The following is a 12,372-nucleotide window of genomic DNA, read 5'->3' as shown; positions in this document are numbered from 1 at the left end:
TAAACCACGAGATCTGGAGATAAGGCAAAGAAACAGAAAAAAAAAAAAGTTACCAGATATATAATACAAAACGAATAAGGGTTGGATTCTGAGGGTATAATCACATTTTGTGGTCAAGAAATTAACTCTTTCATTCAATAATTATTTAGTGAGCATCCCCTGTGTATTAGATATTATACTTGACTGTGAAACTACAAAAGCAAAATTATTCTAGCTTCCTTCTTGTATCTGTGAACAGGGAAGTAGTATGTCAAATTAGTGAACGAATGAATGAATGAATGAGGATAAAGCCCAAAAGAAAAGTGAGTTTCTAAAGCAGAAGCAAAATTAAACAGTTAAAACAGAAAAATACAACCATGTGTAGGAATGCATATTAATAATATTTTACACTTAAACTGCCTAATGGATTTTGGAACTTGTTAAAGTTTATTCATAATAAATCAAAATTGAAGGTCAATACATATTTTTAAATTTGCATTTAATTTGTATTTGTGATGTAAATAAAAGATCACATATGTTCTATAATCAACCAGCTCATTTACTTAGTGCAGCTGGCAGTAAATTTTCCCTTTTTAGGCAGCCAAACAGAGGCATTCAAGAACAATGACCAGGAGAGCCTGGGTAGCTCAGTGGGTTGAAGCCTCTGCCTTTGGCTCAGGTCATGATCTCAGGGTCCTGGGATCAAGCCCCGCGTTGGGCTCTCTGCTTCACAGGGAGCCTGCTTCCTCCTCTCTCCCTCTCTCTTTCCCTGCCTCTCTACCTACTTGTGATCTCTGTCAAATAAATAAATGAATAAATCTAAAAATAAAGAACAATGACCATAAATCAGGGCCAGAGGACCCCTCAAAGAAAAGAAAAATCCAAACATTTGAGGTATATTTAAGTTGCATTTAGAAGAAATTACAAAATTTAGTCAAAATCAATTCTAGACAAACTTTTCCATTATCCATCAAGTCTGTGCTGAAATTATTGGGTATAAATTTTTACAACAATTTCTGAATGGAAATTGACCTAAGGAATAGCTATCTAAAAATACTAAAAAAAAGAAAAAAAAAAAAAGAAAAGAAAATGTATGTTTGTTTTCGAAATGTCTTATTCCTTGGGAGAAATATGGTTGAGACTGTTCCCCAAAAGAGTAAAAGAACTACCCCCCCCACATCATAATTGAATAGAATGTAAAATTCCAGTTGGAGTCTAGTTAAAAGTTAATATTTTCTCAGCCAGTTTCATGGACCACCTGACATATCTGTGGGTCTCTGCTGTAAGAGGTTTTTTTTTGTTTTTTTTTTTTGTTTTTTGTTTTGTTTTCCAATTTATTTATTTTCAGAAAAACAGTATTCATTATTTTTTCACCACACCCAGTGCTCCATGCAAGCTGTGCCCTCTATAATACCCACCACCTAGTACCCCAACCTCCCACCCCCCCGCCACTTCAAACCCCTCAGATTGCTTTTGGGTAAATTGGAAGGGGAGATGAACCATGAGAGACTATGGACTCTGAAAAACAATGTAAGAGGTTTTTTAAATCTCAAACTAATCTGCAATCCAGAATCAATGTCTTTGAAGTAAAAGGAACTTTATCATTAGTACAACTTGTTTTTTTAACCTGTGAGGAAACTTAAGCAGCAAAACTGTATCTAAGTCATCAGACTCTCATTTCCACATATGTTCCATTGTATGCTGTTGTGATATTTGCTATCACATATGTCTAAACATTTTGTGGGTAGCATGATGAGATCCAGTTGCAAATCTTTGGTTTGGCTTGGTGTCATTTATATCATTTAGGAATTTGCTATGCCTGAGAGATGTTTAGAATAAAGTCTTAGTTCAAGTTAAAAAAAAAAAAAAGCAAGAAGTTAATTCAAGAGTACTTTGCCCTTTCGAAAACAATCTGAGTTGAGAGAAACTACACCATATGCTCTTTTAACCTAGGCAATGTACAGCAAAGTGCTAAGCAATTATATGGTGGATTTGATCAGTTTTGACAGTCTGTCTTGAAACTCAAGCCAGAATCCCCTGCTCTTTCTACCACAGCAGGTTTCAAGACTAAATTATGTGACTAATTACATCAAATTTCTACTTTACTTTGGCAATGGCCTTACAAAACCTGCATGTGCAAAATGACTTTCCTAATCAGCTTTAACAATTCTATCTGTCATGATTATTTTACAACTTCTATATCAGAATACATAAAATAATGATGGATAAAAATATTTGAATGCCCTCTGAAACACTCTGAATTATCTTATACCAAAGTCATCCTAGAACATTCCCATTCTTTCTTCAATTCCTGCAACTTATATTCATCAAATAGAGTGTTTGATTAGAGAATTTATAATCTGATAAATATAAATCAGTTCAGGAAGTTCTCCTCATTCTTTGCTTGAAACATGTCCAAGAACATGTAGATTATCTGGATAATTTCTTTAGTATGTATAATACCATAATCACATAAGAAATGCATGGTATTCACATTGACAGTATATCCTTTACAGTAATGTACTTGTGAAATTGAGGTGCTCTAAAGGTGAAGGTCATGCACATTAAATAGACAATGATTTTATAATAATCCAAACCTAAGAAATTACCTAGTGAAGCTGCAAGGAGATGGACACTCACTTGGCATACTCATGAAACTAAAGCAATCTCTTCAAAACTTAATGTGCAATGATCATTTTAACTTAGAGACACAAACACATAGAAATGACAGATGGGATATCACTTCTGAGATGAAAGTAAATTAACTTTGGGGCAATTCATCTTTCACAGAATATTAGGGGCAGTGCCTGCAGACCACAGATGTACACCTCATGAGGAACCTACCAAGACATCTGTGAGGTGGGGGGAAATGTAGTTTATATTCAAAGTGTAACTTAGTAATGACATGTCAACCACACTCCAGATGAATGTTTCCAACATATAAGATAAAAAAAGAAAAATATATTTTGAACACCCTTTCTTTTTATATATGAGGTGAGTGATAAGTGAAAAGCTCTAGTTCTTATATATTAGTGGACCAACTAATAACTAACTAAGTTGTTAAATATTTGCAGAAGACAAATATATGCCCTTGGAAAACACTTTGAAAAATGATTCCTTTCTTATGACCACGCAATATATGTCCTCCATCCATTAAATAAATCACTTCATTGTCTGTCTGTATGCTAGATTTTAAATACTGAACACATTTCTTCATCATTTTATTCATCTTTTGGTACAAGCACAGTGCCTAGCACATAAAAAGTGTTCAATAAACACTGGAATAAATTAAAGGGTGAATGAAAAATTCTTCCAATTTCTTAAGCAGAAGAAAACTTCTACTTAAAAAAAAATGTTACTGGGAGCATCTAGGTGGCTCAGTAGGTTGAGTCTGCCTTGGCCACTGGTCACGATCCTGGAGTTCCCAGGATCAAACCCTATGTCAGTCTCCCTGATCAGCGGAGAGTCTGCTTCTCCCTCTTCCCCTCCCCCAACTCATGTGCACTTGCGCTCTCTCTCTCTCTTTTTTTTCCTCTCTCTCAAATAAAGAAAATCTTTTAAAATATAGTTACTGACTGTATGAATGTTTGGCAGGCTAATGATTTCTTCTGTGATAGTTCCCACATAATTTCTAATTTATTAACAAGTCCTACAGCTGATTAAACTTTGCAAATGAGAGGGTCAGTTCTGCAGTGGATAATGTTGAGGCCCAAGGTCACAGTATCCTCCTCTTAGCTTGCCTTCTGGATGTCAATCAGTGGGAACACATCATCAGTTACTAGGGGTTTTTTTCAAGCCTTAAGGAATCAAATTTGGTGTTAAAATAAAATAAAAATTATGCCTTTCTAGTTTTTTGTTTGTTTTCCTTTTGGGACGGGTTTGGGGTTTAGCAACTTAGAAGTTGGAGAAGATTAAAGGAGTGGTAAGTAAAACATTTAATGAAAGTAGGAAGCAAAAACCACAGAAGGTACCAATGGATAAGGAGGTATAAGGAGGAGAAACCAGAGAAATTAAAGAGCCTAAGTAAAGTGATCAGTCACTTATTTTATACTGTTCCAAATACAAATTTTTTTTACCTGCTGAGTAAATTATTTTTATATAATATTCATTCTGAAATATTTAAATATTATATACCAATTTAAAATGAGAGTTCATAGCTTCACAAAATTACTAACCTTCCCTGGTACAGTTGGTTTGGGCTTCATCACTGAAGTCTCCACAGTCATTGTCACCATCACAGGCCCAATGTCCTGGGATGCATCGGCCACTAGAACATCTGAACTGATTATCCAAGCAAGAGTGAACACAGCCAACCTCGTCACTGCCATCCCCGCAGTCATCATCTGGAAAGAAGCATCAACATCAAGGAAGTGAAAACTGACAGGAAGAAAACTTTCCTTATGAAATATCTATCATTTCTTTTTGCTATATAGAGTATTCTTTTGTTTTTGATAAAAGAATGATAAATTAATGATGAGCATTTCCCACAAAGAGTGGGGAAGATTATCTTTTCAATATTGTTTCACTTCTGGTTGAATAACAGCTAATAAACAAAGAGGGAAAATAAAACTTCACTTTGGATTTTAAAGCTTAATTTCTATTTCACTCAGAAATGACCAACCGTTGACTAAACAAATCAATGCAATATGAAATAATTGTAAAATGGGAGAACAATGGTGATTGCAGTAATTTCATGGAATGATATAGCTGGTGATACAATTATCATAGAAAATTTTTGTTTAGACCTATAATCCCTATGCCCCAGAGTTTATAACCATATCTTTAATTCAGAACCTTCTTTTCCATTCTCAACATGAGACGTCACTATGTACCCTTCCTCCACTGACTCGTAAGTGTGTGTTTATATTGGGGAATTGTCACTGTCATTAACAATGATTTATATTCTTTATTAACAACTGTTGCAGGAGGGAGGTGAGAGAAATGTGAAGTGAAAATTGATTAAACTGAAATCAGTGAGTGAGAATGTATGATTTATACATAATTCATTTACCTGTGTTTGGCATAATTTAGCATAATGATACAATTGAGTATAAGAAAACAAACATTATTTGTACATAAAGGGCAAGGTGGCAGAGTTGAGACCATTCGGATAATTCCACAATAATTTATAAACTCCTCCAACATGAGGTGACAAAGCACTTTACATCAGTGCTTTGGAGAACCTGAATCATCCAGGTCATTTCTTCAATTGTCCCCTTTACTTCCTGTCTGCAGACTTAAACTATGTCCAGCATAATGTCTGAACACAAATCTCTTTCTAGCCTCAAGGGACAGATCGAGTTCCATTATCCTTAATGCTAATTCCCACTGATGAGCCAGGTGCCCCCTCATCACTTGTCTTAGCCATTTTGCTCAGCCCTGCAAACTTCTCATACAAACTGCATCTGAAGGAAGTGAAGCAGCATGGACAGCCAGACCCCCAATCAAATCAGTGCAATATAGGGAACATTTGGTACTTGCCAGAGTCGCAGTGCCATTTGCTGCTAATGCATCTTCCACTTTTACATATAAATTGAGTTAGTGGCTCACAAGTTGGAAATTCTATGAAAGATAGAAAAACATGCAATAGGAAAGAGGTTATTGACTGTGCTTGATTTAATTTGTATCTCATTTGCTAATGTGACCAGAACTCCACCCCTGTCTTTCACAAAAGGCAGAGGAAACAGTAGATTAACGAATATAGTGACATAAACTTCTTAAGGACATAGGATACCCATACGTTTCATATTTTTTTAAATGAGTACTTTACAGTGACTGGAAGCCTCGGAGAATCATTTGATGAAGAACTGTATTCCCTGAACTGCACCACTGATAAGAAAGTTCCAAGGCAGTTATATCAGACCTCGTACTGGCCCTTGGGACTTGGGCTGGTCTAGCAGTTATGCTTCCCAGGGATTCCATCTATGCCTATTCTGGATTATTCCTTTCTAAGAGTTAGGACTTTACAAAATATTCAAAGTCATGTTACTTGAACATTTTATTAGTATTTTCACCAGTGAAGCACATTGGTGATGGTGTCTTTAGGAAATAAGAATTTTGAATGACATTGTTACAAATTTTATAGAATGATTTTTTTTCCCTTAAAAACTATGACATTTTTAAAGTTAAAGTCTAGATTATTAACCTGTAGTTTTTGGCAAGTCATTGCTAGCTAGAATAGTAAAATGTGAGCAAATTAATTTTGCATGATAGTCACAAAGACATAGGTTGTGTATTATTTTCAAAATAATATTTCAAATGAAATTGAAGGCTATTCATCCTAACTCTTAAAATGTTAAAACAGTAAGTCAACTCTGGAGCCTGTGAGAACTCTCTCCAGTGTGTAGTTGAGCTGGGACAAAAGAATCAATCAAACTGACAAGCAACAGTATCCATGAATAGACTGTGAGTGATAGCCATTTCTAGTACTGGTAACTTGTGTAAATCACAACAAAAACTGATATTATTTCATTAATAATATGTAAGGAAAGTGGTAGACTCATAACAGATCTGGTTGGTAGGGTATTGATTACTTGCTTTCCACTTCTTAAAAAACAATTTCTTTGTGTGAGTTTACATTTGAGTATATTCCCCATAAGTTATTGGAATTTGAATGGAAATTATTCTAAAACTGAACAAATCTTAATTAAATTTTGTGATTACCAAAGACATGCCTCAAGATATACATTTTAGAATAAATTTAACTTTTTAGAAACAAAATAAAGTGATCAGAGCCTAAATATACTTCAAAAACAGAAGTAAAAAGGAGGCAATCACTGATATGAAGAGACAAAAGACTATATCAAAAGCTATCCATGCAGCAACCCAACAAATTTTCTGACATATAAAGGGAAGCACTCAGAAGAAAAGTGAAAACACCCACGGCATAATTTAATCAATACTTCTAAGAGAGTTTTCTTTTGTTACCTGACAAGATAATGAAAACTTATGTGTTTATCATTCAAGAATCAACAGGGATGTTGTCCAAAATGTGTTTTCTTCTTTAGATAAACATTTAATGTTTCAAAGATGTATAGTAAACATGAATAATTACTTTAAACAAAATATTAGTATAAGTTACGGTTAAAATGAGTAAAAAACAAAATGCAGCTTCTAAGATATGATGAGATCTAATTTTTAAAAATAACACTGCATCTTTTCGAATCTAGAATAGATTATTCACATTTTCAATCGTTCTTCATAAACTTAGGAACATATTTACCAATATCATATATTTAAGTTGGAAAAAAAAGAAATCATCCCAAGCATTTGGAGACCTCTGAAATTTGGTAATTCTTCATTGGGAAATTTTTCAAATGACCTTTAAGATTCTACCTCTAAGATGCAAAGTCTAAAAACTGTTCCCCATGCCTCCCCAAAAAACCTGGAAGTTAGTTTGCAAAAGGTAAAAAAAACAAAAACAAAACAAAAAAAACTTTAAAAGTAAATAAAATAATCTAAAACCCAGTGTACCTTCAATCTCTAAGAAAATGAGCACTGTATCTGCCCACAGTGAATATAACCTACATACTTGCATATGATGTGTATGTGATCTTAAATAGTTGCATCTCATTCCTGAGTTATTTTTTCACTTAATACTTAGTTACATTATTTCTTTTGGCAACCTCCTTATCTAACTTAGTTTATAGGACCAAAAAAGTACTATACAGAATTTAAGAAAATGGCAACTAGAAGAAAGCATAGGACAAATCACTAAAAGGAACAAAGGAATTAATTGAAAGGATGGGTATAAGGGAGTGAATGAATTAGTGAAACTAATGTTTCATTTCTGTTTCACTGACAAAGCACTATGACCTTGAGTAAATCATAGCCTCTCTGGTGACAGACATGTGGTTTGTAACATGATCTCTCAGGTCTTTAAAGTCCTAAGGGTCAAGAAGTCAGAAGAAAGGTCATCTGGAAATGCACAACACCCTGAAGGCATTTAATGTAGCAAAAATAGGGTTTATCTACTGAATAACTCCTGGGATTATCACAGAATTCCAATAAAAGATAGTAACTGAACTTCAGAAAAAGAAAAATAGAAGAAAAAATTTAAAATGTTAAAATTATCTGTAGATTTTTCTCTGCTTAATAATGCAGTCAATGGGCAACACGTTTTAGAAGGAGTTCCATCAAAAATTTAGTTATAATATAAGGCATTTCAGGGGCGCCTGGATGGCTCAGTGGGTTAAGCCGCTGCCTTCGGCTCAGGTCATGATCTCAGGGTCCTGGGATCGAGTCCCACATCAGGCTCTCTGCTCAGCAGGGGCCTGCTTCCCTTCCCCTCTCTCTGCCTGCCTCTCTGCCTACTGTGATCTCTCTCTGTCAAATAAATAAATAAAATCTTTAAAAAAAATAGTAATATAAGGCATTTCATTCTTCAGTAACATTGGAAAATACTGTACCCATAATTTCTTAGTATCTTCTCACCAGTTATCTGATAGGAGAGGACAAATGACAATACTCTTTCCTCTAAAAAATAAAACAAAAGCTTCTTAAAATAAATTTTACATTTCTCTGTTCTTCCATATTAGCATTAATTTAAGAGTTGAAAATAGTATCTGGAATTCAGTTTTTTTCTAGGCACTTGTTCTTTTTAAGGTACTATAAATTCTTTTATTTGAAAAAGACTTAAATGTTAAGCACAACCTTTTCTTTCTTGACTTTAACTTTGGATCTCCCATGAGACAGACTGAAGGACACTTGGAAAGATTACCTGATTAACTCTGAAGAGAAAAAATTATGAATGAAAGTGGCTTACATTTTATATTAAAATTATACTAAAGAAAAGAAAACTATATTTTATTTCTGTGGTTACTTCAACCTCATAGAATATTTAATGTGGAGTAATGGACTGTTAAAAAATTGTCTATTGGTGCAGGTGGTATGCTCAATTTATCTATTATATCTTTCACTTAAAATTTATTGCCAGGTTATATGTAAGCTATTATGTAAATGGCAACAATTTTCTCTCTCTCTCAAGGGTAATCTTCATTGGTAATGGTACTTATATTTATCCAGTACACAAAGCTTAAACGTACTTTTCAGATCCAATTTGTTTCTTTCCTGTCTCTATGAATTTTCTTACTTATTTCTCCTTCTTGGGCTCAAAGTGAGTATTTCTAAGTAACTGATTATTGATGTCTCAAAATAAAGTTATCATAGGTTTTTTTGAAAGTATGTTGTCCATATCCTATATGTATATAGATTTGACCGTCATGACTAAGTATGGGGAAAATGTATAGGAGATTCAAGTTAAAATAAATGACAAAGTAAAAATATTACAAAAGCCCAGGGTAGGGAATTGTTATCTAAACAAAAAGGAGACAATAATACTCACATTGCATATTACTATTTACTAACTATGAGATACTACACTAGCTATGTATATACATTACCTATACTCTTCACACCAGCCTTTCAATTGTTACTGCTAGCCCCGATTTGTAAAAGAAAACAGCATAACTTGCCTGAGGATACACTGCACAGCCAGCAAGTGTCAGAGTAAAATTTGAATAATAGTGTGACTGATTCTAAAATATATTATTTTATTCCTATACCATGCCAATCATACCAATAACCTTTAAAAAATATATAGCACAAGGGTGCCTGGGTGGCTCAGTGGGTTAAAGCCTCTGCCTTTGGCTCAGGTCATGATCCCAGTGTCCTGGGATCTAGCCCCACATCGGGCTCTCTGCTCAGCGGTGAGCCTGCTTCTCCCCTCTCTGCCTGCCTCTCTGCCTACTTGTGATCTCTCTCTGTCAAATAAATTAAAAAAAAAAAAAATATATATATATATATATAGCACAGAAACATTTTTGGAAGGATGGAAAATTTAATCCTCCTCTGTGTTTTATGTAGTCCATTTAAATTTTAATTCTTATACAACCTATTCTAAGGTACACAATTAAATATGGTTATAGGAAAATAATGCTTTTTAAAATTTACGGATTATAGGATTATATCCTTTGAGGAAATACATAACATTTCTCAATGATGATACTAGTTGTGGCTCCTGAGAATTGGTACATGCAGAGGACAGACTTCAAAAGATCTAATTAAGTAAATATACTTTGGAGAAAACAATGTACCACCAATAATCTTCATTTTGCTGCTCTTTCATTGTTGTTATATAAAACCTCATTTTATACATCACATAAATCATATATAAAGAACACAGTTTATAGGCAGGTAAATCAGAGTTGAAATCCTGATTTTAACACTAATTATTATATAACCTTGGATATTTATTAACATCTCTAACCTCAAGTTTCTACTCTGTAAAACGTAGTAGAAAACTACTTCAAAATTTTTTTTCATTCAAAATATTGAGAGATTTATACCAGATAGAGTTTTAGGCCTTAGTGATATATTACTTAGAATGAATGAATATGAATGAATAAAAAAGTGCTAAACACTGGAAATACAAACTTCAGCATTTTCATTTCTTGGAGTGCTTACAATCCAGTAGGAAAAATATCTGTAGTATATTTAAACAAGTGACTTCAATAAATTTCTGATAAATGCTATGATAGAAACAACATGAGGTGTTATTGCAACCCACAACACAAGTGTCAAAACTACTTATATAGTCACCCCAGAGGAAGTTATCTATAAGCTGATATGAATGATATATTCAGGTTAAATCATGAGGTGAGCAAGAGGGGAATGAGTGCTTTTAGTATATTCTAGAAAAAAGATAGCATTCCCGAAGGCTCAGAAGTCACAGTATATAAAATGTTTGAAAAACTATAAAAATTTCGGAATGGCTGTAATAGTGTATAAGAAGTAGTGAAATTTTAGGAGCTACAAATTGGATGGAGCAATAGATTTGGAAGTGATTACTACTGAAATAACAGAGCCTTGGAAGTTTAAAGGAACATCCAGGAAGTGTACGCAGAATGAGACTAGTAGGAAACTTAGAAAAAGATATTGAACAGTTCTGGCAATGAGGGAGACAAAGAAATGTTGGATAAAGTAATAACCAACCATTTTAATACATGGTTGCATGTGTAAGAAAATAATATAAATTTTCAGAGTCCAAAAATTAAAAGTGTACTGAAAACTAGAAAAGTTAGTGTGTTTTCATAGCTCTGTGTGCGTGTGTGTGTGTGTGTGTGTGTGTAAAATCAATGCTGCTGAAATGTCTGAAGAATTCATGTTTACTCTTCACAGAAATTTAAAGGGCTGCATCTTTGTCTGCACCAATTATTACTTCCCAGGGGCTGATAAATTTATTTTGGGAATGCAGAGCTCTAGATAAAAGGGAAAAGCAAAGTAATCTGAGGATTGCAAGGACCCTATAGAGAGATTGCCCAAGAAATTAATCAGAAGGCAAGGACAAATTAAGTGGTATTATGAGAGGGTTTCATAAACCTGGATGTATATTAGAAGTATCTGTACAGCTTTTAAAACTACTTATACCTGAGCCTTTATTATAATTCAACTGGTAGTGTAGTTTCTCCAGTGTTGTGGGTTAAATCATATGTATCAAAAAGATATGTCCAGTCCTAGGGGCGCCTGGGTGGCTCATTGGTTAAGCAGCTGCCTTAGACTCAGGTCATGATTTTGGGGTCCTGTGATGGAGTCCTGTGTTGGGTTCCTTTCTCAGCTGGGATCCTGCCTCTCCCTTTCTCTCTCCTTCAGTGCACTCCATCTCTCACTCAAATAAATAAATAAAAACTTAAAAAAAAAAAGATATATCTAATCCTTACCCCTGGTACTTGTGAATGTGACTTAGAAATAGAGTATTTGCCCATGTAATTAAGAATCTCAAGATGTGAATTTCTACAAGGAAAGACCATGTGAAGATGGAGACTGCAGATTGGAGTGACGCGGCCATAGCCAAGGAGAAGCAGGAGCCAAAAGAAGTTGGAAGAGGCAGAGGATTCTCTAGAGGGAGGCGCTGCTGATTTTGGATTTCTGGCCTCAAAAACCATGAGATTAAGGGATTTCGTTGTTTTAAACCACCATGTTTGTGGTGATTTGTTGTAGAAGCTTTAACAAATTCTAATTATAGGAACTGTTGACATCACATAGTTTAGATTTTCAGGACTTGCCTTAGGATAAGAGTCACATGAGGTGCTTTTCCTAAAATATATATTCCTAGACTCTATGCAACACCTACTAACTGGGAATTTTGGAGGTAGTGGCCTGGGGATCTTTATTAGTACCAAGCTCCCTGGATGATTGATATCTTCAAGCAAAAAGCTGCGGAAATGCTGAGTTAGGTCAAGGAACTGAAAGTTGTTTTTAATCATTTCTCCTGTGGCTTTCAATATACCTTACCAGGGTTTGCCTAACCTCCTACTTTGTTGCATACAGAGACTTATTAATCTAGTTTGTATAAAAGAGGGCACTGTAACCAAAGGCAATGGAAAAGCATGTCAC

General features: G+C 34.4%; 1 protein-coding gene across 1 annotated transcript in view; it reads right to left on the bottom strand.

Annotated features, from left to right (window-relative positions):
* LRP1B (LDL receptor related protein 1B) overlaps positions 1 to 12,372 on the bottom strand; it is a 1,985,448-nt gene that overhangs the window by 737,610 nt on the left and 1,235,466 nt on the right. Inside the window, exons 19-20 of the mRNA XM_044242553.1 lie at positions 5,461 to 5,541; positions 4,155 to 4,322 (exon numbers count right to left, since the gene is read on the bottom strand). Coding sequence (XP_044098488.1) covers positions 4,155 to 4,322; positions 5,461 to 5,541 — 249 coding nt within the window. The remainder of the gene's footprint in view (positions 1 to 4,154; positions 4,323 to 5,460; positions 5,542 to 12,372) is intronic.

The sequence above is a fragment of the Neovison vison genome, chromosome 3 (assembly GCF_020171115.1).
Source record: "Neovison vison isolate M4711 chromosome 3, ASM_NN_V1, whole genome shotgun sequence".
In the NCBI taxonomy this organism is placed as follows: Eukaryota; Metazoa; Chordata; class Mammalia; order Carnivora; family Mustelidae; genus Neogale; species Neogale vison.
This window is presented reverse-complemented; position numbering and strand designations above follow the sequence as displayed.